The sequence below is a fragment of the Columba livia genome, chromosome 5, assembly GCF_036013475.1.
Source record: "Columba livia isolate bColLiv1 breed racing homer chromosome 5, bColLiv1.pat.W.v2, whole genome shotgun sequence".
Taxonomy (NCBI): Eukaryota; Metazoa; Chordata; class Aves; order Columbiformes; family Columbidae; genus Columba; species Columba livia.
In genome coordinates, this window is record NC_088606.1 from 59,771,616 (window position 1) to 59,797,050 (window position 25,435).

General features: G+C 38.0%; 2 protein-coding genes across 51 annotated transcripts in view; one reads left to right on the forward strand and one right to left on the reverse strand.

Moving 5' to 3' along the window:
* LOC102085307 (NADH-cytochrome b5 reductase 2) overlaps positions 1-4,093 on the forward strand; it is a 41,482-nt gene extending 37,389 nt beyond the window's left edge. Inside the window, exon 10 of the mRNA XM_065066331.1 lies at positions 1,568-4,093. The gene's annotated coding sequence lies outside the window, so the exon portion shown is untranslated. The remainder of the gene's footprint in view (positions 1-1,567) is intronic.
* The window catches only part of PPFIBP2 (PPFIA binding protein 2), a 113,193-nt gene that overhangs the window by 27,701 nt on the left and 60,057 nt on the right, over positions 1-25,435 (reverse strand). For 31 of the 50 annotated variants that reach the window (XM_065066246.1, XM_065066253.1, XM_065066252.1 and 28 more), the window contains 4 exons: positions 22,852-22,941; positions 18,426-18,539; positions 8,122-8,253; positions 762-854 (listed from right to left, as the gene is read on the reverse strand). In XM_065066246.1, the coding sequence (XP_064922318.1) occupies positions 762-854; positions 8,122-8,253; positions 18,426-18,539; positions 22,852-22,941 (429 nt within the window). Of the gene's footprint in view, positions 1-761; positions 855-2,835; positions 3,019-8,121; positions 8,254-18,425; positions 18,540-18,599; positions 18,726-22,851; positions 22,942-25,435 lie in introns of those variants that run through there. The other 19 variants (XM_065066237.1, XM_065066232.1, XM_065066235.1 and 16 more) reach the window with 3 other exon arrangements.

Below are 25,435 nucleotides of genomic sequence, written 5' to 3' on the forward strand. Positions count from 1 at the left end.
ATGAACAGGGATTATAGCACTATACAAAGAGAAGGAGATGTTATTGCAGCTCAAAAGTGTCTCTCAACAGGGGAAAATAATAAAAGCGCTTTTTAATCTAGTGGAAAAAGACTAAGAATTCAAACTAGAAATAAAATGCAACTGTTTAACAATGAGAACGTTCAACTACAAAAATAAATTCCTGAGGAAAATGATGAAAAGTTTCAAAAGTTGAGTTTCTCCAGATTATGATCCAACAGCTTTCCAGGATTTAGGGTCAACAGAAGGGTAAGGCAGCTATGCACTTTCACATACACACAGTCAAAGCAGATGATCTAATGGTGTATTTTGGGCTTAATGTCTATTAAAATAAATTCCATAGTAAGTGAACACCCAACCAACTTTGCATGTCTCAGTCTGGAAAGCATATTCCAGAGAGGCTTGTCACCATTACACAAATAAAAGACAGAAGACCTTCAAAGAGGCCTTGCCTCCAAACAGAGCTTTTGTAAGTCAAAATAGCCCTTTTTAAAAAGAAAAATAATTACAAAAAAGGTAGAAGACTGGAAACAGCAGGGAGGGAGCCATAGAAACAAAAAAGAAGCTACAAAAAACTTCAACCATCTTTGGAATATGTATTTTGGTTTAAAGAAGACTCGGCTTTAAAGTAGGCCCTGACATAACCCAATTGTAAGAAAGGTAAATATTGATGAGAAGTGGAGCATTGCTCTTTCCAGCTGAAGTAAGTCTTGTCATTAGGAAATGCCAAGTGTTCTGCTTACTTTGGTTGCTTTTAATTTCCATTCGTATTGATTTCTTTCATTTTCCAGTTCTTCCACTTTAATTTTGAGATGTCTAAGTTCCTGTAGCAAACCCTGCAAAGGAAGAATAACAGCTGAAAGTAAGATTACTGTGGTAGATTTTAATTTTCCGTAGTCCTCAATTAAAATTCATGCATGAACCATATAGCAAGGAACACGGAACCAACACATTAAAAACTGTGACCTGGTGTAAGAAGACAAAAACTATTTCGAATTGAGAGATAAGGAAAATGTTCTCAAACTCTCCACCCGAAATTACAAGCAAATTTTTAATGATGTTAAGGAAGAGAGCTGAGCCTGGTGAAATCATGTGTGTCTCAGGGAGAATGAGCCCAAACTGGCCACAACTGCAGTCTCATATAACAGTAACTATTGGGTTTTTTGGGGGGAGTTGGTTTTCTTTTTTTAATCATTGTTTTGTTTGGGGTTTTTTTTGGTTTGGTTTGGTTTTCAGCCTCCTCAGAAAGTGGAAACATGCAGTGCTAAAAGATTACTAACTTTCATTAAAGTGACAGTCCTCTCCCGAAACAAATGTTTAAGCTGCTTACCAAGAAAAATAACACTCGGACTAAATAGTATCTAGGCAAGTTACAGGTGTTTAATGCTGCATACATTCAGTCCAATATGATTACAAATACGCTACTTTGAGCACTAATGTGTGGCACTTTGCAAACTGAGATGCTGCAGCCAGCCAGGGCTCCAACATTCTCCATCTGTTCCTCTGACAATGTTGTCTCTTAAACATCCCTTCTCCCTTTCCTTGATAGAACTGTATCTTATTGTTCATTCTGAAGGACAACACTATTACATCCTTGAGGGAGCTCTGATGAGACCAAATGTCTTCAAATGAACTGAGAAGAGGAAACATTTGGAAGCGTAACCCAATTTCGGAATCCTGTACACTACAAGCAACCATACTAATATCTTGGATTATATTAATGTTGATTTGGAATGACTCCCATAGTTGATTTTCAGATTATTTTTCCAAAATGCAACTTGTACTGCCGTCTAACAGTTCAATAATTAGTTCTGGACAGAGGCAAGCTGAGAAACAAAAGCAGGATTTTCAAAATAAGCATCATACCCAGAGGAGTTATTTCTGTAAAATAAACCTATGAGAAAAAACACTGAAAAACTCCCTCACAATATAAACAGATTATTTATAAGAGGAGTTCTGGGGATCCAAGATTTAACCAAAGAGACTTGGCAAGTAAAGCAAACTAACTAAAAAGCAAATATTAAAAAGGATTTTTTTAGGCATATCAGTATCATTCCACCTTCAGCAAATTTAAGAAGTTTGTGCAACATAGCTTTTGTTTTGACATGTGACATAGTTTTGATCAATTACAACTAGGATCTGTAATGTTAATTCAAGAATGCTTTTCTGGCAGCTGCTAATGTCAGAGAATAAAAACAAAAGTGTTACATTTGCTCTTTTAAAGGTACAAGCAGATTATTTTTATTATGGCTTTTTTCATTCACTTTATCATTCTAACAGAATACATTTCAGATACCTGAAACTGTATTTTATACTTGTGTTAAGCTTTTAAGATATTCAGGAAGTAATCTGTGATCAGAGGACTGGTAGGGGTGCACCATCATGCACAGCTAGGGTGGCACTGTGAGGAAGATTAGCAAGCTACCAAACCATGCCAGCATGCTGAATATCACACAGACCAATCTCAACTAAGGGGAAAAAAAACCCAAAGTAAGAAAACCAATGAAACAAAACAACCACACCACACCAGCAGTGCAGCCCTACAAGTAAAATTAAAACCATAAAAAACCCCTAAAAGAGGTGACTGAGTCTTACAGATATCTGTGCTTTTGTAGACAGATGTCAACGGTGACCAAATTGGTCTCAATAAGCAGGGGTGGGGTGTCTGTTGTTTTGTTTTTAATTTTTATGACCACCTCACTCTTTGCTAATGAAAGCCACAAAGATTAATGCCAATAGTTCACAACATAGCTCTGGTTAGTGGAATTTAGGAGAAGAGGCAATACACAGGCGTCTGCTAAGCTGTACTGCTCGTACATCACACCGAGAACAGTTCTTCTGGCTGAGAGTCTCTACCACTGATCTTGAACTTGACTGAGGACCATTAGGTGTCAAGTCTGGTTTCCTATCTTGAGACTTTCTTTCTTGGATTCTACTATTAATTTCCAGCTGCAGTCTACACATCTGCTCCTGTAGCTCACTGATCAGGTTCACTACTGACTGAAAACATGGGAAGAAAAGAAAACAAACAAACAAAAAGACACGTGAGAAAGAAAATGACACAAAGAAGATATTTCTATAGTTGCAGCCCAAAGAAATACATGAAGCACATGAAAAGCAAACTAAACAAAACCCAGGTTATGTGTTTCACTTCTGATAAAGTATATGTAAACAGGTATAAATCTGGAATGCTGCAGAAGGCTACAGTTTAAATAGAACAGAATCTATATTCCAGACTAATTCATGATTCTGATTCTAATGCGAAGATCGGAATTTGGGCCCTCATTTTTGGAAACGTACATAGTCACATGAAGTCAGATATGAGGAAAAATTGGAACATATTTTAATATGCTGGCTCAGAGGCACACTTCTGCTGAGATGGGACTTGTTACATTCATTTACACCTCCAGATCATCCACTAGGAAGAAACTGCCAAGTGCTCAGTTGGGGCCATAACTGACTTTTTCACAATTTATACACAGAATTTACTAGTAAAATAATTGTTTCCAGGTCTAGCATGGGTCAGAAGAATGACTCCATTACCCAGCTTGTCAGCTGGGCAGCATCTTGACGTGGAGAAATAGTTAAGCAATATCCATAGGAGAAATCAAGGGATACCACAGAAGAACAAATAATGACTTTAAAGTGCATTGATGTGCTGGCCAGCTTTTTAGTTTTGTGTTTATCAGTGACACACACACACAAAATCCAGCTGTAGAAAGCAGACCAAAGGCAAGTATTAAAATCTATCTAACATTTCACTTAAATTCTTTAACTCAGTAGCAAATAGCTCTGGGTATTTTCTCAGGTATTACAAGTTTGAAGTGCCTTTCTCTTAATTGTCATGTACATTAACAATATGCTTTCGTGTACATTAACAATTTGTTTTGCTGCTCAAGTGGAATAAATTTGATGAGATTAATCCATCTCCCATAATAGTGTAAAGGTCTTTAGTGGACAGAACATAATTTTTTTGTTGTTGTTTTCTTCATTACAATGCACAACAGTGCTCCTGTACCCACAACTCCCTGGCTGGAGAATTATATGAATAAATATATGTGTGTGTTTGTGTATATATATGTATATGTATAAATAATCTCCAAGATAGGGAACAGCTACTGCCTCACTGAGATTGGAATCAGCAGGACACACATCCATCTCTTGCTTTCTTTGGCACCATGGTCTTAGTCTCCGCTCATCTTCGACAGAGAACACTGTTAACCCATTTGAGGTTCTGGAGAACCACTGCTCAAACAAGATGCACAAACTGACAGCTGCTCCAGCTGTGGCAGCGTGGGAGAGTTCAGAAACCCTTCTGCTGCCACCTTGTAATTCTCTCTGGTTTGCCTTACATAAAAAACAGGAATAGGAAACACTCTGTGTCCATGCAGGCTTCCCTCAGGGCTAACGCAGGAGTACCGAAATGGCAGAAATTCTTATTCCAGTGAAAGATAAGAGGTTGATGGTGGAGAAACAGATGAACTCCAGCTGCACAACTGCCTGACAGTTGTTTATAGTTTCAAGGTAGAAAAGGCTTCTCATGTTCAAGATGCTTTCACAGCATGAAAACTTACTAACACAAACATACCTGAATCAAATTCAACATACAGTGAGACAACACACCAACCTCCCTAGTGGGAGTCAGTGCCTCACTGACTCCAGTTTCTTTGAAATGACAAGTAACTATGCACTAGGTACTTAATGCAAAGGTGTCCACACAAGAGCCACAAAACACTTCTCAACAGCTTATAGCAAACTTCAGATCCTCAGTATGCAAAAGCAAAACCCACAAAACTTGTCCCGTGCTAGGAAATAAAAAGTAGGGGAGGAAAAGGACTGTTAAGCAAGTTGAAATGAACAATTCTGCAGTCTCGTGATAGTGACAGGTGTTTCTTTTGCCTGTGTTCAGGTAGAGCAGGCATCTGGGCTGCCATTAATCACTCAGCAACGCTGCTCTGTCATACATTGCTACATCAAGAAAACACATTTCCAAAATTTCTAAGGTTTCTCTGATAGGAGGAAAGCTACACAAACTCCCTCAGGTGTGATTTCAGAAACCAACCTTTACCGTATCGTTGTGGCAAAAGTAGATTATTCCAAATAAAAAAGGAATTAAAATGAGAAAGCCAAGAGAGAGACTGTCCCTCTACAAGCAACTATTCTCCTGGCCCCTGTGTTATATGTATAAATAAATGACACTTTAAATTTAGCATGTGCTTTTGAAGAGCCAGAGACAAGTGGCATCCAGCGTGAAACTAATACCTTAGAGAGGAGGTGAGAGATGCTTGATAAACTCTTTGCTGCTAAGTAAAACCAAAACTAAACCACAGCTGCACAAGATAAAGTGAAATGAATCTGACATATTAAAACTTGCTCATATTTAGAAGGTTATCTTAATTTGCTTTGTTTCCTCCAAACTCGAGCAGAGAAATAATTCTACAGATAAATTCTATATGACTGGAAACAGCTGCTGTGATATAAGCTGACACAAAATTAGAGTACAGAGCAAATGTGTTTTAGCTGAATTATTCTGCAATGTCGCATTTAATTTTAAACATTTTAGAGCCTGTTATTATATTTAGAAATGGCAGGGTCAGCTATGAAGTATAATTAACAGGCTGTTTAAAATGGTTTAACTACTGGATGCCTCTGTAACAAATGCACTAGGGTGAAAACTGAGGACTATTATTTCTGATAGTAGGAAATATATCAAATCACTGTTCTGCTCACCTCTGTCAATCCTAAACTCAGTCTTGAAAACAGCAATTGGCCAGTTACAGTCTCTGTTCTAGTTCTGTCACCCACAGCTTTGTTCCACTTATGTAAAAGTACTAATTGAAATTTTGAGGCATTACATATATACTGTAAGAGCAAGCTGTAGTAGCCATGACACTGAGAGATACAATTACAGCAAGATTAATGTCATTCAGTCACTGTCAGCTTGGAGAACTGTCTCACTTGAAGGAATTAGGTTACCACAACGCAACTGTGTATGTATGAACAAGAACAAACTAATGGTAAACTCTGCATGTACATAAGGTCTTTCACTAGAAAGATCTAGTTGGGCAGCGCAGGCAAGGAGTTCAGGAAGATGCACAAAGATATTACCAAATTTAAGTAGCAGTTGTTGTCTAATAGTATAAAGAAAATATATTAATAAATTTCATTCTGATATTTGAAATTGTGCTTGTATTGAAAATTAGTAAAATTTATGGTAAAAGGAGTTGAAATAGGGTTAAAACATAGAATTAAAGTAAGCATCCAGTTTGACTGAAAACAAGCCCTATTTATCTTGACAAATTGGATTAAGGCTTGTTCAGGACAATCTGAAATAATTTGGAAAATGGCTCAATGAGCAAATCAACAATGCTGCTTATTTCCCACAGTTTTACTTAAAACATCCATTTTCCCTGCTTTGCGTACACAGGCTTGTGACTTTCAACAGGCCAGACATCTAATCACATCTTGGGATAGTTAATAATTCAGGGCACACTTAACTCAATGATTCTCGACTTTTCCATTAGATTAGAGTCCTTTTCCATCTCAGCAGGAATGTTTCCTATCACTTAACAATACAACAAAGGCTTCCAGGCCAGTAAAACTCAACTTTTCCATCCAAGGGGGCCACACACCTTGTTGCAGCAGCAGCAGAGTTTCACAGGTCATAGCCTCACCCTCATCACAAGCCCAGACCTATGGGGCGCTGGGAAGTCCTGTTAATGCAAATACACTCAAAAGCTTTGCTGCTTTCCAGGAGTCAGGCTGACTCTGCACGTCCTATGAACACTGAAGTAGCCTGGTCCCAGTATTTGACAGCATGTAATGAATGGGAGGCGCTGAAGGCCCCGAGGAAGGTGGCTGCCATCTGCACAGACCTGTTTAGATTTTCAGGTGGTATGAGAGTGAGTGCTTAGGCTTTCTGTAGACAAGACACTGACAATTGTGGGGGAAAGAGCAGCAGAAGGTCACAGCTGGTAACAACAGCAGCTGGTGCCTCTCTGGCTTGCAACCTCTGCCAGAAATTGCACTCTTCAAGCTATCTTTTAATCTCTAAAGAAAACTTCAGAGGATAAATAAGTCAGAAAAAACAAACACACCCCAAACATATTATGTCACTGCAGGTAAATTACTTATGCACAGATATCAAATATTCCACTAGCAACATTATGGAGGGCAAACAGTTTTCTAACACTGCCTGGTTTTCAAATTCTCCTAAATCAATGTGGAAAGTGGGGTATTTTTTGGTCAACAACATATAAATCTTGGACCAAGACGCAGCCCTAATAAATCTCCATTGCCAGGTAATCCTTCCTGCTAGTTGGTCCCTGTACAGGACCATTGAGTAAGGCAACACATGGCAATTCGTGTGAATTACTGTCTTCCATAATCACTTCCCTTCCCAGTTCCCACCTGCTGTTCACTACCATGAAATGGATGTTGCTCATATGATTCCCTGTTTCACACTCTCTTTCTTAACAAGCACAGTAAAAACCAAAGCTGCTTTGATGTCCAGAACTCACCACATCTGAAGGGGAGTAAAGATTAGAATTTCCTCCAATGCAAGTAATATTTTTTTCTCTATTTATTATGTAACCACAAGGGGAAAGGCTCAATTGGGGAAAATGCCCTGCTCCTCACCTTTCCTTCCCAAGTGCCATCAACACATTAAAATGAGAAAGGGTCTCTATAACCTGCAGCACCCCTGACACTACTGAGTTGACAGTCTTCTCTGCCACATGAACAAAGAAAGAGAAGAGCTATGGAAGGCCTCACATAGCCAGGCCAGTGCAGCTGCTGTGGAAAGGAAAGGGTTAAGTGAACACCAATTGTAACGTAGGCTTCTGGAAGGGACTTTGTGCCTTGATTAAAGCCAAACAGCAACCTTTGAAGTATAATGAGAGAGGGGAAAAGAAACCACATCCCAAAAATGCATAATCATATTCCTCACTGAATTCACAGCACCAGTGATACAGACTGTGCTGTAAGCACAGAAAAGGCTATTGCATGCTGATGATTTCAGCCTAAAGTCCAGGTGTATGACAGCATACCATAGACATATAATGAAAAAAAAATAAATAAAACAAGCTAATGAAAGAAACTTACCTCAGCTTTGTTCTGTTTCTCTTCATATTCACTCTGTTCCTTTTCCATACCAACCAGCTTAATCTTCAGGTCTGAAACTTCAGCCATTAGATCTAATTTCTGAGTCTCCAGTGATGTTCGGCTTAGCAACTCCTGAAACCAAAGGAGAACATTTTCTCCAGTTATTTGTTTGAACACTGACAGAATGCCATGTGATTTACTGGCGGACCCCTACAAAAGTCTCTACCCCAGTGTTTAATGCTTTCAATACAAAAGCAAAATTACTATCTTCAAAATTCACACTAGCTAGTGCTTTACAATGCAACAAAACACCACAGCAAGATATTTAAGTGTTTACTACAAGAAGAAAAACTAACTAAAATCTAAATAACGGAGTGATTGGCAAATTCATGTGAAAGCGAAGTTCTCTACCTCTTTTCATGGTGTGTACACTTGGAACTGTTTGAACTGTGTGTTTCTCAGGTTCTGCAGCTATTTTCACCTAAGCGATCTCCTGTGTTAATCACTAAACCACTGTGTCTCACTCCCCATCTCAAGAAAATGTGGCAAAGTTAATCCCTGGGTGACACATGAAATCAGAAAACATTACTAAGGCTGAACAAACATAAACTGCAAAATGCCATAGAGACCTTCACGTGACACATTACAAACCGGTTCACTACTTCCTAAAATACTCATCAGACAAAGCTGCATTTTAGTATTACAATGAAACATTTTATTACAGAATGAGCACCCTAACCAAAACAGAGTGCCAAAGACAAGGAGTATTTCTTCAGGCGTGCTAAAAGTACATGAAAGTTTACACCGTGTAGTACTTGTTAACTTTTGAAGCCTACACACCATGGAGAGAACAGCAGTGATTGAACAGTGTATGCCCTAACCGGACTCTAAAAGGCAGTGTCTAAAATGAGTAACAGTGTAAAGGAGGAACAAGCGGCCATGACTTTTGCTTGTGTGCACCAAGGTTGTGTTTCAGATTGCAGAGAAAGGCACACTTTGGACAGAGTGATATCACTGTGTTTGGAAAACATTCAATAGTCACACCTTCATCGCGTCTTTCAGTTTTCAGAAAGCAAAAGCAAAAAATCTTCCAAAATTTAACAGAGTGTATTAGATATATAAAATGCTTCTGATGGCCTCTGTTTTCAAAGAAGAAAAAAATCCATTCAGGAGTTTAAGCCTTACTAAAAAAATCAATACATAAGTTTCCAAGTGCTTAATTAATTTTGGCAAAAGAATGTAGGTTTCTAAATGGTTGCAAAATTTTATGGCAACTCATAACTCACAGTGGTGTTTTGATCATATGAAACGCACTGAGGAATCACAGCAGATTCTGCTTTGAATTACATAGAAATGACTTAACAGAAGTTATTCTGGATCTATCCTGACATTATTGAGTGATCAGAAACTGCCCCGTCCATCACCCTTTTCTCAGCAGTTCCACAAACTGTATCATATGTTGTAGACTATGGCGTAGAGCCAAGGAAGCCACAAAGTAAATTTTAAAAATTATATAGTTAATGTTTATTTGGAACCCAAATCTGCTTTACACGTAAATTGTTTCAGTCTGGTGGGGAATACTGTCCAAATTTAAAATAGTACTAAACGTGCATCTGCATTGCAACACCAATTATCTAAGCCACCCACTATTCCCAGTGCCATGCCCATTCCTGCTGACATTGACAATTATATTTGTGTATGGATGGGAAAATAAACAGAAATGTAGCCTCTTTCTTTTTTCCCCGAATGAAGTAAATCAAGCACTAATCAGGAAAAGATAGCGCACTGACTTTTTGTCCTGGTTTTGTTAAAAAACAAGTTTCTCTTTTAGTGAATTTGCCTGTCAGCTAAAGCTTCATATTAGTTGCATTTTCCTGGAGAACCAGATACATGTTTTGGTAAACATATCAATAACCTCGCATTCCATTGCTAAGCATAGAGGGGCAACGAGAAACAGGCGACCAAGAAACTGACCAACTGAGTATAACATCCCATTCACGTGAATACTTCATATAAAAGTGGGAGATCATGAGGATCTCATCCTTTTCCCTTTTCTTTTTTCCTTATGGCTGACATTAGGAGAGGACCTTGATAGTCGTCCCTGTGAACTGAGGCCTAGTGACAGACTGAATCCAGCTCCGGTTGGCTGCAGAGTCCAGTCCAGGACTTTGGGTGCCGGCTCTGCAGTTGCTGAGACTTTCAAGATTGGTTTTGTATATTTTGTATTATTTTCTCTATTCTTATCAGTAGCTTTAGTAAAACATTTTTAATTTTTCCAACTCTCTTCTCTCCGTCCTTTCCCTCCCGATCGCCTGTCCTGAGTGGGAAGAGGGGAGAGGGAGGGGCTAAAGGATGAAGCAGGGTGGGGAGAGGAGGTTAACAATACATCTGCCACAGTTTTATTGTCACCCCACAATCAAAACCCTCGACACTTTTTTATTGAGATACTCGAAGAAGCAGTCACCTAATGAAATCCCACTAGTAGCTGCTTTCTACAAAGGTGATTACAAATTACAACTGAAAATACAAATTCCTCTATCTTCCAGAAACACACCAATTTGCATGAGTTCCAGAAGCCCATTCCAGATTGGAACAGGAACCATACAGCTGTTAACATAGCAGACTTTGCAGATGAAGACATAGCTATAAATGAGAACTTTGGTGTGAAATAAGGCCACTGAACGTCAGAAAAGCGAGCAGGCTGAAGTGACTTTGGCCACATGGACCAACTCTATGCATTGTTGAACTGAAACAACATGCAGACTTTTTTTTCCGACACTGACATGGTGTTCCACGATACAAGAGGAAGATTTCTTAATAAGGCAAAGAGACATGGAATCCCCTAGTGATTTTTAACAAAAGATCTATCCTTTGAGTGCACCATCTTGTGTTACTCCTTATTTTTTCTATAGGCTCCCAAATTACACTTAGTTATGCAATGGAGAGTAATACCCTACTCCTCACATTCTGAGTTCAGTAGCTCCATGTGAACACTAAGGTGCTGCCTGGTATAAATGAGCACAAAGGCAGCTGACTTTTTATTTGTTGGGTTTTTTTACCAAGTCAAACAGATTTTTACTGTTTTCTCTGCAGCTGGAGAATCAGATTCCCAGCTAGTGTAAACTGGCATAAAACTCTTGCCTTAAAATAGACAAAATAGCTAACTATCCCTCGTTTGTTTTCCAGGGAGCTACACTGATTTAAAACAGCTGACAATGTCTCTTGCATCTAGAGAGTCTAACTTTTGCTTTGAAAGAAAGTGCCCTTTAAAGTAAATGTCCCCTCCTGAAATGGTAACATCTGGAAGCAATTATTTTCATCTTCAAGCAGATGCTCACAGTGAACAGCTCATTAAGAATGTGACCCATTTTGTTACAGAGAAATTATAGTGTATTTCAGTGGTATGATGCAACTTGAATTCAGCCAGAATAAATATGCAATTGTACAAAAAGAAAATACAAATTTATGTTATTGGTTTTAAAGCAAAAAGGATAATATAAGACATGCAAAATAGTAATTTGGACTGTAGCAGCTTTAGGAGGATCTTAAAGAGCTGAAGTACAGAACAGAAATAGAACATATTCTAGGGAATCTTATTTATAAACTACATACTTGGTTTTGATTTTAAAATGTACTATAAATTAGTTTATCAAATATATTTTCTTTTTTTTTTAAATAAATTTTTAACTCTGAAAACTAAGGGAAAAAAGCTACTTTAGAGTAGAATAAGTACAAGGATAAGTCACACAGAAGCTACGATATGCAGGTACAAGACACATGAATAAACAGTAAACTATTTGTAAACACAACTGTAGTTTTAAGATTCACACTGTATACTTTTAAAATATTTAATCATGCTTTTCAATATTCTCAATGAAACTGAAGCACATGCTACATATCTCACTTTCACGTTTTGTTGTCTTGGAAATACATAATCCTTATAAAATGTAATACAACAGAAAATAGCTGAGGAATAGGACACTGCACTATTCTATGCTGCCAGCACAGAAGATTCCAGGATATTCAGCACTCCACAAAACAGAAGAAACAATTATGCCATACACCGATTGAGAAACCATAAGTAAGATTTTAGTTAAGTAGGAGGAAAAATACCCCAAATATCCAATTTTGCACTTGTGCACTGTACAAAATACAACACTTATAGAATTTCATACTTTTCACCCTTATTAAAATAGTAGAGACCGACAGACTGACCAAGTTACCTACCTGGTAAGCAAAATTCAGCAAGAACCACCACTAATGAGGACTGCACTTTTCAAGTGCTGTGTGTCAGCTGTGGTAGAAACAAGATATTTGCTTAACTGAAAACACAGCTGAGAGCAATGTCCACGTGTAATCACCATGAAGTGGTGCAAGTCAGTGGCACAGAGTGAATTACAGCCCTCCAAATCACCATTTGCCCATAATATAGTTAAGCAAAGGAAAGGACAGAACTTCCCATTGCGCTGCCAGTTTGAACAGCCCTTTGCATACGCCCGATGAGCAGATTCATGCCTCCGTTAACTGTAAAATAACAAAGCAGCGTAATGCTCACCTGTATAGATAAGCTGTACGACTTGAGAGCACACTCAGGACCTGAATGCCTCACAGAGCACACTTCAAACTCTGAAACACTGAGCTAGCTGCTGGAAAGAAGTTACTGCATGCTATAAACAAGTGCTGAAATTCATCTAAGATCAGATAACTCAGGCAATTGAAAGCTGAAGGAATGATCCTTGCCAGCCAGCAAAGTTCCTGAGAAGCAAACAGATACATACCAGATTTATACTCTTCAAGACAGAATTCTGGCTCCCCTGAGTATCAGACAACTGCAAAACCAGAACAGGTACACACTAGACTGCATTGGATTCAAGTTCCTACTCTCGTACAGCTCCTCCCTGCATTCTTTTAACCCACTGGTTTTTAAATAGTTCTCCACTGTGCCTCACAATGGGCACTGGCTGCCCCACTGTCCCTGCTCCTCGCACTCAGGCAGAAGTTGGCCATAAAGTGATGCAACAAACACAAATTCACTCCTGTTTGCATCCAAGCATTTTAGTTTCCATGTGTATTTTTAATACAGAAGGAAGCCTAAAGCCAAGTGCTTTGTACTTTACAACAGAATTTACTTGATAGAGGACACAACCACGTTTACACAATGCAGCCATCAGACAGGCGTTCTCTGGATTGCTTCTTGCAACTATGTGTCAGAAATAAGATGGAAACACAGAATCCAACCACATGTAGGATTTGATACAGGTCAGGTACAGGAGAGACATGTCCACACAGACCAGCACTCTAACTGGCAAAGTGTCTGCTGTTACATTTTATGCCACAGAGCTACCATAGGGACTAGTATCTGCCATATAAATCCAGTGTAGCGCTGGAGTAGCAAAGAGGTAGCTAACTATCCCAACTCAGGAGAATTACCATAACAAATGCACTCAAAAGAACCGTGGAGTGAAATCTGTACGTGCAGGAAATTCACTTTTCAACCTGACTTAACATAGCTGCCAAACAGACAGCACAGATTCCATAACACCGATGTGTTTACATTATGCACAGCTGGTACTTTGTCTTATGGGACAATTTAGGCTGCTTTATAGAGCAAAAGTCACTTTTGCTTTCCAATGCTGTTCTACATTTGTACATGGTACACATGAAAGAAAAGTTGATAGCAAGTTGATAGGAGGTTCCCCTAAGGCTAACATAGCAGATGTTCAAAATCCTCTCTCTTCTCTTCAAAAATATTTATTTCTTAAAATTGACTGCAATAAAGCACTTAGAAATGCCACAAACTAACTTAGAACAAGACATTTAGACATCATTCTTCTCTTAAATTGGCTGTAATTTTACATTTTAAAGCAGCTGATATACTGGAAATGGACTGTGACAGCAGAAATTGTTTTCATAGGGTAATTCTAGGAGTTTGTGGTTTTTCTCTCTTTTTTTTTAATTTTGTTTTGTTTTAGTTGGTTTGTTTTATTTCAATACATTAATTACAATGTGCTAAGGTGCAAAGCAGGAACTTACTCACACAGGCTGGCATTTCCATATTCTTTACACATTCAATGTGCGATGGAGATACCACTGGAAGGCAATTCAGTGAGACGTCTCGCTCCCAGTCATGCTCCAGAAAATTTTCTCTTAACATTTACTATGAAGGATGACCAGGGAAATGTGCTTCTTGTCCCAGAGAGGAACTTAAGGACTGATTTAAAATTTTACCATTGACTTTCATGAGTTTTCAAAAGACCTACTTTGTTTAAAAGAAAGAAAATGCAAACAACTTCAAGGTGAAAAATGCTTTTCCTTCATTAGAGTCTGTAGTGGAACAAATATCCTTACAAAAGCAAAGTGTTGAGTTTGACACCATAAGCACCACATCTCATGAAAACACACAAGCATTATCTGTAGCTGTGCACACCAGGGCATCTCTGCATCTGTTACACAGGATTCTCTTGTTTCTCAGATGCTGCTGAGCCATATTTTCTTTGGCTGTGGTTTCATAAACAGCCAGGCCAAATGCACATCTCACCATTGTCCTTATGCCACACCTTGACCTCTTCTGTGAGCTGTATCAGCTCACTAACCCAGCAGGGAAACATCCCCTTCTTTTTAAACCCAAAGTTAGTTTCCTCCTAGACATTGAGAAAAAATGTCTGATGAGCATGAGAGTCAGTATAAAATAAGTTGCAGAAGCAGATGGTTGAGAACAGGTAGAAGGATGAAAGGAGAATGAGGGCTTCTCCTATTTGTAGCAGTGGCCTTTAGATTGGCTCGACCCATTTCTTGGAAGCTCACATTTTGACTAAGGGACCCTGCACTGTTCTCTGAGAGTGATGAAGAATCAAGATTTTCTGCAAAGCAGCAGCAGTGCCTGTTGCTATTATTTCTCACTCGGGATGCCCACCCTAACTGCTGAACAGCCATTTTATGTCATTTGTATAAAGTTTATTTTAGCTGTTGCTTCCAAAGCGTTTCCATGATCACTTTGTAGCAGGGTTCAAAACAACTGTGCATAAATCATAAGCCAGAAGAGTTTTAGCCAGTAACCCCACCCTGACAAAGTGGACAAGTCTCTGCTAGCACAGATTCAGCAAAAACTGTTTTGCAGGGCAGCATTACATATCTGGCAGCTCCACAACAGAAAGGGGATCTTCATTAAATTATCTCAACAAAATGTATGATTTTTGTTTTTATTGTAGCATTTTGGGCACAGAATTAATTAAGAGTCACTTTTCTCATGGTTCCCAAAATTTAGAAGACAGGGCTTATCCTGGACTCAGGTATGTGGTTTCCCAGATAAGCAAACAATACGCACATCCATACTGCAGTTAGCTTAGTTCTACCAATATACATTAGAGATTTTTCAAGCTAGGGCAAGTATCTTTAATGTTCCATTTTCCATTTAGAAGAAGCAGTTGACTTAAGTTCACAAAGGTAAAAACCCAAGTTTCTCCCTTTTGAGAAGGGGGCCAGGGGGAGGTGATGTGGGGGCAAGCAAGTGGCTATCGTGGCTTTGATTGCTAGCTCTGGTTAAACCATGACATACATGGACCTCAGGAAGATAATAGAAGTCTTTCTGAAAAGAAAGATGATTTATGTAAGTACATAGCACTAGGTTATTTTTTCTTATTAGAAATACATTAGTTTATGGGAAAAATAAACAAATGCTGTCTTGAGTGACCCACTAGATACTTCTGACCAGAAAAACTCAGTGACAACTGCAGTATGTTTTATCTCTCTGTTAAGCATCATGAGCACTCATATAGGACATTGGCAACTGCTGGCTGAGAACGTCTGAACCCAACTCTCACCAAAACCTGACTGATCCATCAATCTGTTGAAGTCCCTCAGGCCAGATACTCACTCTACTTTTGACAAATTAACTGCAAGAAGGCCTGTTGGCCACATATCTCACACGAACGTCATCATCACCACATTATCAAGTCATTCTTTTCTCTCCAAATCTCAGCTCATTCCCTGCAGAGGATAATCTTTTCAACAACATGAACTGAGAAAAGAACCTTGAAAATAAATTATAGGAAATAGGGCCCTCTGTTGAGCCATAATAAATGTATAATTTCTCTGACTTGAGATTTTGAGAAAGGTAACTTGGGTTTCCCATATCTTACTGTCTACTGGGGGATGTAAACCATGTGAGAAAGACACCATGACTACCTGTCCCTCCTCATCCTCTACTATTTCACTTAATTTTATCTTCTTACTGTTCACAAAACTAAAATAACTCAACATCATTTTTTCTCATTCCAGTGAGAACATAAATTTAAGTACCTCAGTTCTAAACTGGATGTATTTTTTAATTTTGGCTCAGTTATTGAAAATACATCACTCACACTAAAATTAAAATACTAAGCGTATGCGTTTGTTTACATCTGTCTCTGTGCAAAGTTCAAATGGACAAACTCATAGGATTAAAATGAAACACAAATCTTTACCAAGTTGTGGCCTAGATAAATCTTTCTTTTGAAAAAGCAAACCAAACCAAACCTGGAGCTATCATATATGCTGTAAACGTGAGAGATCAGTCACTCAGGAATTTAGCAATCAACAAGCACGCTTGTCAATATTTCTGTAAGTTATGTTCAAATGCAAGACCTCTAAACTACGATACAAAAGAATCAAGAAATTTGAGCTTATTGCTAACACATGTACAGAAAATAAAATAATTTGAAATTACTTCCATTTGACAAAAATTACAACCTCCCAAAGTGATCTCAAAATGCAAATTTAAGGTTTATGTTAAACAGATTTGGAGATTCTCTGACTTCCTTAGCTTTAGTACAGACTTTTGTAGCTTATCCCTTTAGGATCAGCTTTGTCAGCAATTTGTGCATGTGGTTAATGCCAGACAGGTAGATTCAAACATTTTCACTGAAACAGCAATGTACGTGTGTATTATATTATATTTTCAGATGCTTCAGTGTCCTATTAAATCGAGCTTTAAATTCACGGTTTCCTCAGAAGACAATCAGGGCAGAAAATTTTAAGTCAGAGAAACAATAAACAGTTTTAGCAGAAGTCACAGAACAACCATTTAGTTTTAGACTGAAACAGGAAACTTGTACACTCTATTGTGAATGCCTTCCTGAAGTTTGAAAACAGATTTTCATAATTTTAACAGTTACCTTTCTTTGAATTTCGCTTCAGATCTCTCTGAAAAACTAAATGCACTCACTATTTGCATTTTTAAAAAATGTCCCCTCATTTGAGAATAAAGCTTTTCCCGGCTGAAGGCATTTTGGGCTGTAAAAGTTGTGTAAGAACAAGTTTTTTTGTAGAGAAGCTTAGAAAACTATAACTTTAAAAGACTCAGGATACAAGTTTATCTTATAGAAACTGCTACTTTTACATATATGGATCCTTACCATAGTAAAATAAGTTTATGTAGATTAACGCAAGCATAATTTAAAGGTATGAATAGTTCAGAGAAAGAAGTGTGTATTGCACATAGACTAAAAGAGTAAATCTATAACACAACATTTTGGGTGGGGGGAGGAAGTTCATCAAGAGCATTATCTATCTTGCAGGTTTCTGGTGTAGATTTTGAGGGATCTATGTACTGTATTACCAGTGGGTGATCTGCACCCGTAATAACAGAAAACAGCACTGGGAAAGTTCTTGTGCATTGACAGACCCACCAGCTCTGCAGTAACACATGTAATGTGAGGTATTGAATTTATCATTTGTTGTGCTCCCTCAACATAAAACACGAAAGAGCAAAAAATTAATCTGAAACTGTTGATTGAAATAAAGAAAAATACATCTTTATATCTTAATTTTCTTTCAAAAATAAGGGGAAAGCTTTTAAATTAAGCAAAAATTGTTATCGAATCAAAGCTGAGACAGTAGTTAATTTCAACTTTGTACCTGTTCAGCTTCAAAGTCAGATGAAAATAGAAGATATTTAAATAAAACTTCTTAATTCTGTAACTCCTACATATATTAGATACATTTAACCTGTCTAACCAGTTACTCAACCATGTCCAAACTTAATTCGTCAGCACAGTACAAATAAGACACAATAGTTTCATTTTACATGCTGCCACGTACAGTATTATGCAACCAGGCAGTAAAACGTTTCTGCAATAAGAAAACAAAGAAACATTTCTTGCAAAAAAAAAAAAGTGCAAAGTGGCAAGAGAACAATAAAAGAGGCTTTTTTCTCCCTGTTTTATCTTGTTGCCAAAGTCACTCACACATGCAGGCAAGCTGACCATATATGTTCACCCCTCTGTCGGAGAAGATGATGCAATATTTTTTCCAACACAGATTTTTACCTGTTGAAGCATTTCTTCTGTAGCGTTCAGTTTCAGCTGATGCCCCTCAAGACAGATTTCTAAGTCCCGGATTTTCTCTCCTTGAGCTTCCACCTGGTCTGTAAGAACACTCACCTGTAATTTGAGAAGAGAAGCACAATGCTACCGAACTGACTGTAAATAAGTTTCAATTACCTTATACAATTAACATCCAAATGCACATTTTTAAAAGCAAGTCCTTCTTTAAAGTCCCCAGAGGCTTAATGATTTTGTGTGCTGAACAACCTGTTCTATCAAGATAGACAATTTTTCAGTCTTACCTATGTTTTGCTTCAACCCCGCCCTCTGCCCCTCCCCACCTGCTGATCATTTTGTTTTTATATACATATATATATATATATATATATATATAAAAGGAGCATTCTAGAAGAGTTGGAAGACTACTTATATGTAGCCTGAGTCAGTTCATGCAGAAGTCTGAAAAATGAGAATGCAACAAACAAGAACATAGGATACTAAAAACATTTTAAGTGGCTTTGGAGCATGCTTTGCCATTTCAGGTTCCATTGGCATTTCACTCCCTAAAACGGATAAACAATAAAACTGCTCATTCGGAAACCAACCAATTACTTTACTTCTTACAAGAACAGAAACACAGCTTACCTATCAATAAAGCGTTTTGAAGTTACAAGGAATGCAATGAGTAAAAGGCATGTTTTAGCAGAGGCAAAGTTCTATTCCAAGAAAAATTCCCAGGCTTTGCAAGCCAAAACATGAAAGCAAAAGAAGTGAGATACAGACAATGAATCCCAGGAAAAGAAACAATAAGCAATACTGGTAAAGAACTGTGGGAATGGTGGTACAGACCAGTGAGGACGTAATAAGAAAAGCCCAGCAGCCGAACTCAAAGCTTGCAAAGCTGAAAAAATTACACTCAGGGTAACATTAGAAAGATGTGAAGAAAAACAAGTATTAATTCCTATGTTAAGCAGCATATACACTTCATGTATTCATTTTTACTATTTATTTATCTAAAAGCCTTGATTATACTAGAAAAATGTTATCTCAAACAAAAAAAGCAACCTTAGGTGTTTAAACTCTGAATGAAATGCATTAACGAAAACTTATCTATGCTCTCACATCCAACCCTGCAACACCTTTATTTAGAGTTAAAAAAACAAGTACAATATGTGGAAGTGAATTCTTTAAGATGTAGCCACTATGCAGCATTTCTAAAACCCAACTGATGAACAACCGAGTTCACTTCAGGGAAGCTGCAGACTGGCTGATCTGCATTTGTTTTACCTGCAAACATAATCACAAGCACGCCTGGGAAAGGAACAGAGAAATAGGAAAAAAGGTCTATTTATTTTTATGCCTTTTTATGCCTTTAAAGTAGTTGGCTCTAGGAGAGAGATGATAGGAAGGAGTGGGTGGAGGCAGACGGCAGGAGGACACATCCGAGCTGGGGCAGGGGGAGAACTCCCCACAAGGAAGTCTGTTGTTTATCTCCTTTTTTGTTTTGCTCCCATTAAATGAGTGATGGCACACACACACAAACCCTGCGAGGTCAGAAAGCAAGAAGAAACAAACTGAATCCTCTCCTTCAGTCTGATGCAGGTTTCAGAGAAAGAAAACAAGCTCTACTTAAAGGGTCCTGTAAGGAAAACTCTGTCTCTTAAGTGTGACCTGTAAAGGAATTTAGTAAAACCTTAGCAGCTTTAGAAGCATGTGCTGGATGTTCCAGTAGTTGGGCTGAGAGCACATTAGCCACTTTGAGATCATATTTTCCCCTCTGTTCAGGATCACATCTGCCAGACTCTTCAGTAGGCTGCACACACAACATAACCCCAGCGTATGCTACGCTGGCAAGTCTGTCTTGCTTATAATAGTGCAACACCCACAAAAGTCAGCCCACAGGTAATGTATTTTCTGTAAGTACCTATAAAAGTGGGGCATATTGAACAATTAGCTAAGAATCAAGTAGTATAAAGATTTAAAATATCTTTGTGGGAAAAACAAACAAACAAACAAACAAACAACAACAAACCCAACAAACCAAACAAACCAACACCTAAAGAAGTATATTAGCTCCTCTACACAGGCACTGAGCTGTAAGAAGGTGCCCTAGCTGATCCCAGCTGCTCTAGTATTTCCAGCCTCCACTACAGACTGAGGAGTGGAAACAGGTTTCAAGGTGCAGTTTGACACATCCTGGGGAACAAAGATCACGGGCACTATCTGCAGCCATGACAAGGTGCCTTGTATTGCAGCTTCTGTAGCAAGTCTGATGCAGGACTGGAGTGTTCCCAGCCCCATACTCCCTACAGATTCCAGCTGTGGACCACAGGCACTGGCACAATGCAACACGAACTGTAGAACAGAGATGCCCTGTTTCTCATCACTTTCTCGTCCTTTGTGCCAATAGTCACACCCAGAAGGCAGGTTTGTACCCGTAGACTCCCTCAGGCCACTGTAACCTCAGCATGGGATTTGCCTGTGTTCCTCATATTCCACTGCCTAGATAGCATATGCAGAACCAGGTTCTGACCCCAGCTCCACCTTGGCACCTTGTTGTTGTTAATGTTCATCTACCAGACTGAGGTTTTCATCCACCTTATTTGCCTGGGGTTTTTAGAGTTCTACTTCAACACTGTGCAGTGGAACAGGAAAATGCATAACTATTGGCTAAGCCTCTTGATTTGATGGGGGTGTGATGAAAGTAAAAGGCAAGAGAGACACAATTTCTACATCTGATTTTCCTCCACTTCTTTTGGAAAAAACTCTAGGCAAGTCTTCACACTATGTTATAAAAACCCCTTTTTTGTGAGTTTGGCCAGCTGCACTTTTTGGGTACCTAGTTGGTTGGATACTTACTAAAAATCAGCAGCACAAAGACAGGAAATGTACATACTGATCCATAGCCTCGAGCAGTCTTCAGGAACTTAGAAGCACTGCAGAGTAGCTGTCCTGTTAAATCCTCAAAAGCTGATATACTTTGAGCACCAAGATTCTGCCAAATCTGTACAAGCCCACCATCACACATGACCACCACCATCCAGCTGCGTAGCATGAACCACATCCAAGACGGCAGCGGCTGCAACCCGCAGACAAAGATTACAGGACCTTACACATGTGTGTTGAAACAAAGTCCTTCAGGGACACAGCCACAGGTGCATCAGTACAACCTTCTGCTTCTGAGTAAACACCTGGGTTTGGTCTCCTAATTGTTGCTCCAATTATGAGTTGCTCATGTGTGAGTGAACTGTGTGAGAAGTGAATGTACTGAGTGAATCAAGATGTGACAGTTAATAACCACTCGATTAATAAAAGTTGTTCTAATAAATCACAGTTGTGACATTGTCTCTCTGAACCTGATTCTCCATCAGAAAAAAAGGGAATTTGCAGCATACACTTAAACACTAAAATTCCAACCATAAGTTGGTTTTTCATTCAGGACTTTTTTTTTTTTTTTTTCCTAAATTTGGTAATAGAAATTTTAGTTTAACAGTAACAAAAAAATCCAACTAAGCCTAAACTTATGTTTCACAAACCTTTTATTGTTTGTTTAAAAACAGCAGTGAGAATTCTGCTCAGTAAATTATCACAAGTGAGAACAGAACATACAGGATAAAACATGCTTACAGAAACTAGTAATTGAAAGTAGGGAGGACACCTACCCACTATAGTTTTGTTTGATATAAACATATATGCTTATAATATGCTTTTGTAAGTGTAAAAAGAAAGTATATGCAAAGACCATTTAAAGAATCTCCAGCTTCAGTTTTAAAAAGCATTTAACATACAGTTTAGTAATAGTGAAAATATCCAGAAAAAAAAAAAAATAGGTTTTATTATTTTAAGTTGTACAACATACATTTTCGACAGGAGAAAAACTTACATGGGACACGGCATCTGTTTGAAAAAGACTTGGTAAACTGAGAAATGGGAAACCTGGAAGAGCTTAGGCATGCATTTCACTGTCATGTTTTCTTTTTATCCATTTACTTCCCCTTAAACTTTTGGATAAAGTAAAGCAACTTTGGTACAGTACACAAGCAGGAAAAATATCAGCTCTTTCTGCCTACCAGTCTTCCAGTTAATTAAAAATGGTGGCATGCAGAACCTAGAAAATCAGCTGGTACAACCTAGCAAACCATGAATGAGAACCACCACCACAGCACTGTCTTGGGACTTCACTGCTTTAAGTTGTTTTATTTCCCTTATCATTTTTCTCAATCTTACTGTTGTTACTCCCCTCTCCTTTACCCAGTTACCCCATGACAAAAACAATCACATAGACTATATAAATTATAAATGAATCCTGATTGAATATCAGTTAGATTTGGTGACTTGCTAACATTTGTTCAACTGAAAATACTCTTGTCACTTCAGCATTTATTCACTGAATACCAACTACATAGACAATGTTCTCTTTAAGACATACCTGCAATATGAGCGACTCTTTATCCCCTTCTAAACGTGCCAATCTTTCTTGATAAGTTTCATTATTAGAGGAATGATGATTCGCCTGTGACTGAGGGGAAAAAAAAGTGCTATGAGAATTTTTGCAGCTAATATTAAAAATTCAAGTGATAGTTATTTTAAATGGATGTAAAATGTGTCTATGGATCAAAACTGTATTTCCTATGCATTAACCCTTTTGTAGTACCTTTTTTAGATGGATTTTGATTACTTTCTATTTCCAGTAATCAATAATGGTATAAGAATAGATTTAGTATTTTCTAGCAAATTAGGAAATTAATTAGGAAACACCATCTTATCAAGACATAAAACATTTAATTTGAAATATCTGGTCTCAACAGTGTTTTGCAAATGTCAAGGAACCTTGATGTTTATTTTTCAATGGTAAAGATTGTCATATGTATTATACTATTCCTAGAAATTAGGAAAGAAACAACTGATTATTTTTTTTTGTTAGCAGTTAACAGATTATTTAAATTATCAAATTCAGGAGCTATTCTAGCCATGTAATCACTTATGGATTTCTAAAGAGCTCTAAGGAGCAAGACCTTCTAACATAGCCCATTCCTAACTACTATGTCCCATTTCCCATGAATTTTAATACTCCAGAGATGAACACCACAATTAACAAACAAAACAAAACACACACACAAAAAACCAAACAAAAACCAAAGCAATCAAACAAAAAGCTCCAAACAACAACAAACAAACCTGCAGATTTATATTTAGAAGTTCAGAAGAGTCCCACAGCTTCATCCTGAAACTAAAACATTGTGCAGCTGTGGGAAGGGAGCTCTTTGCTTAAAGCATCAAAAGTAACATGAGCCCTTAGTGGCTCATTTCCCAGCTCCATCGCAGGCAAAGCATTTCTGCTGGGGAATAAACCACTTTGGCTGGCTTTCCAGCTAACGCCAAGTACCCAGCTTCACTGAGTTCTCTTCAACTACACCAGTCTGCAGCTGACTACTCATTTATAGTTGTTTGTACAATGGCACCAATATAATAATGATTCTCCCTCCCCAACTGTCCTTTCTTTTTCAACTGAACATTTGTGAATTGTATGTTTTTAATATTAAATATATTAATGGCTTCTTAATCTTCACTGAGGTCTATGGGCCCAAATGTAAAACAGAGGATGAAAATAAACATGATGTTAATTAATATAAATCAAGAAATCAAATATTTATCCAACCAAAAGCCATAAAGTGCTGAACTAGATCTAAGTGTGACATCTTTATAAGCTGAGCTGTCAGAAGCTGGGCACCCTTATCTAGGAATTGAGAGAATCACAAAGACACCAACAAACAGGACTGAAAGGTGCCTGAAGAGGTCATCTGGTTCGTTATTCCATCCTAGGACAGATTATTATTTACAATATTCTTGTCATGCCCACTCCTAGAGACTTCCAGAAATTGATTACTCAGCCTCTCCAGATAATCTACTTCTTAGCTACCCATCATTAGAACATTAAAATAAACATCAAACCCGAATCATCATCTGTTCAACTTCAACATACTGTTTCTTATCATAACACCACGGATAAGAAAAAGGTCCTTCGCTTCAGAAATTTTTTATATATTTGAAGACCGTAGATCTCTATATTAGCATGTTCCTCTTTGGGCTAAAAAAACAGGAGTTTTCCTGTCCTCCTCACAGGTTAATTTTTCAGCATCTGTTTTGTGGCTTTCCTTTGGTTCCTCTCTACCAATTTTTCCTTGACTTTTGAAATTAAGTACCTAAGAGTAAACAGAGGACTCTAGCTGAAAATACCAAGAGTGGAAAAAAACCTTTTCACAGACCCTTGGGCATACTTATTTTCATGCCAGCCATATATTAACACTGATATACTTTCAGTCTAGGACCCATAACTTTCAAAAAATTAAAAAGTTAATACTCTTACTTCACCAGCATACTGTTCTTCATCCTGTGTTTACTTATTGTTTCTGCTTAAATATATAACCCTACACAAGTCTATACTGAACTGCGTCCTATTATTTATACTGTTTTCCTGTGTACTGGGCTCTTCTTAAGTTTTTATCATGTCCTTTAGCATGGCTGCAAGGCTCTGCTTAACTAGAATCACCTACAAATTCACTACGCTTGGTCCTTATTCGCTGTTTTAAAGGGTCAACGAGAGCAATGAAGAAAAGAATGTGTAGAACCTCACTCCACAACTTACCAGCGCTGATCAAAAGAAGAATATCTTTAATCAGAATATACTTTTCTCACTAGCTTTTTACCAGTTTATAGAAGGCCCAACTAAGATTGAAGACCTTACAGAAATGGCTCTAAATATGCACATCTGGGTGCATAACTTATACACAGAGGTCTCAGACACATTAATACATTTTATAGTAGCACTGTGTAAGTACATAATGCCCTTAAAGGAATTGTGCTTTTACTCCCTCTCCCTCTCCTGACTAGTTTTCATTTTACATAATTCCTATCTCCTAAGATTTCTTTCCGTATTTCATAGCATTTGAATGTAATTTTTATTTCTAAAAATTATTAACTTTTATTTTTAAAATGCCACACCCAGACATACC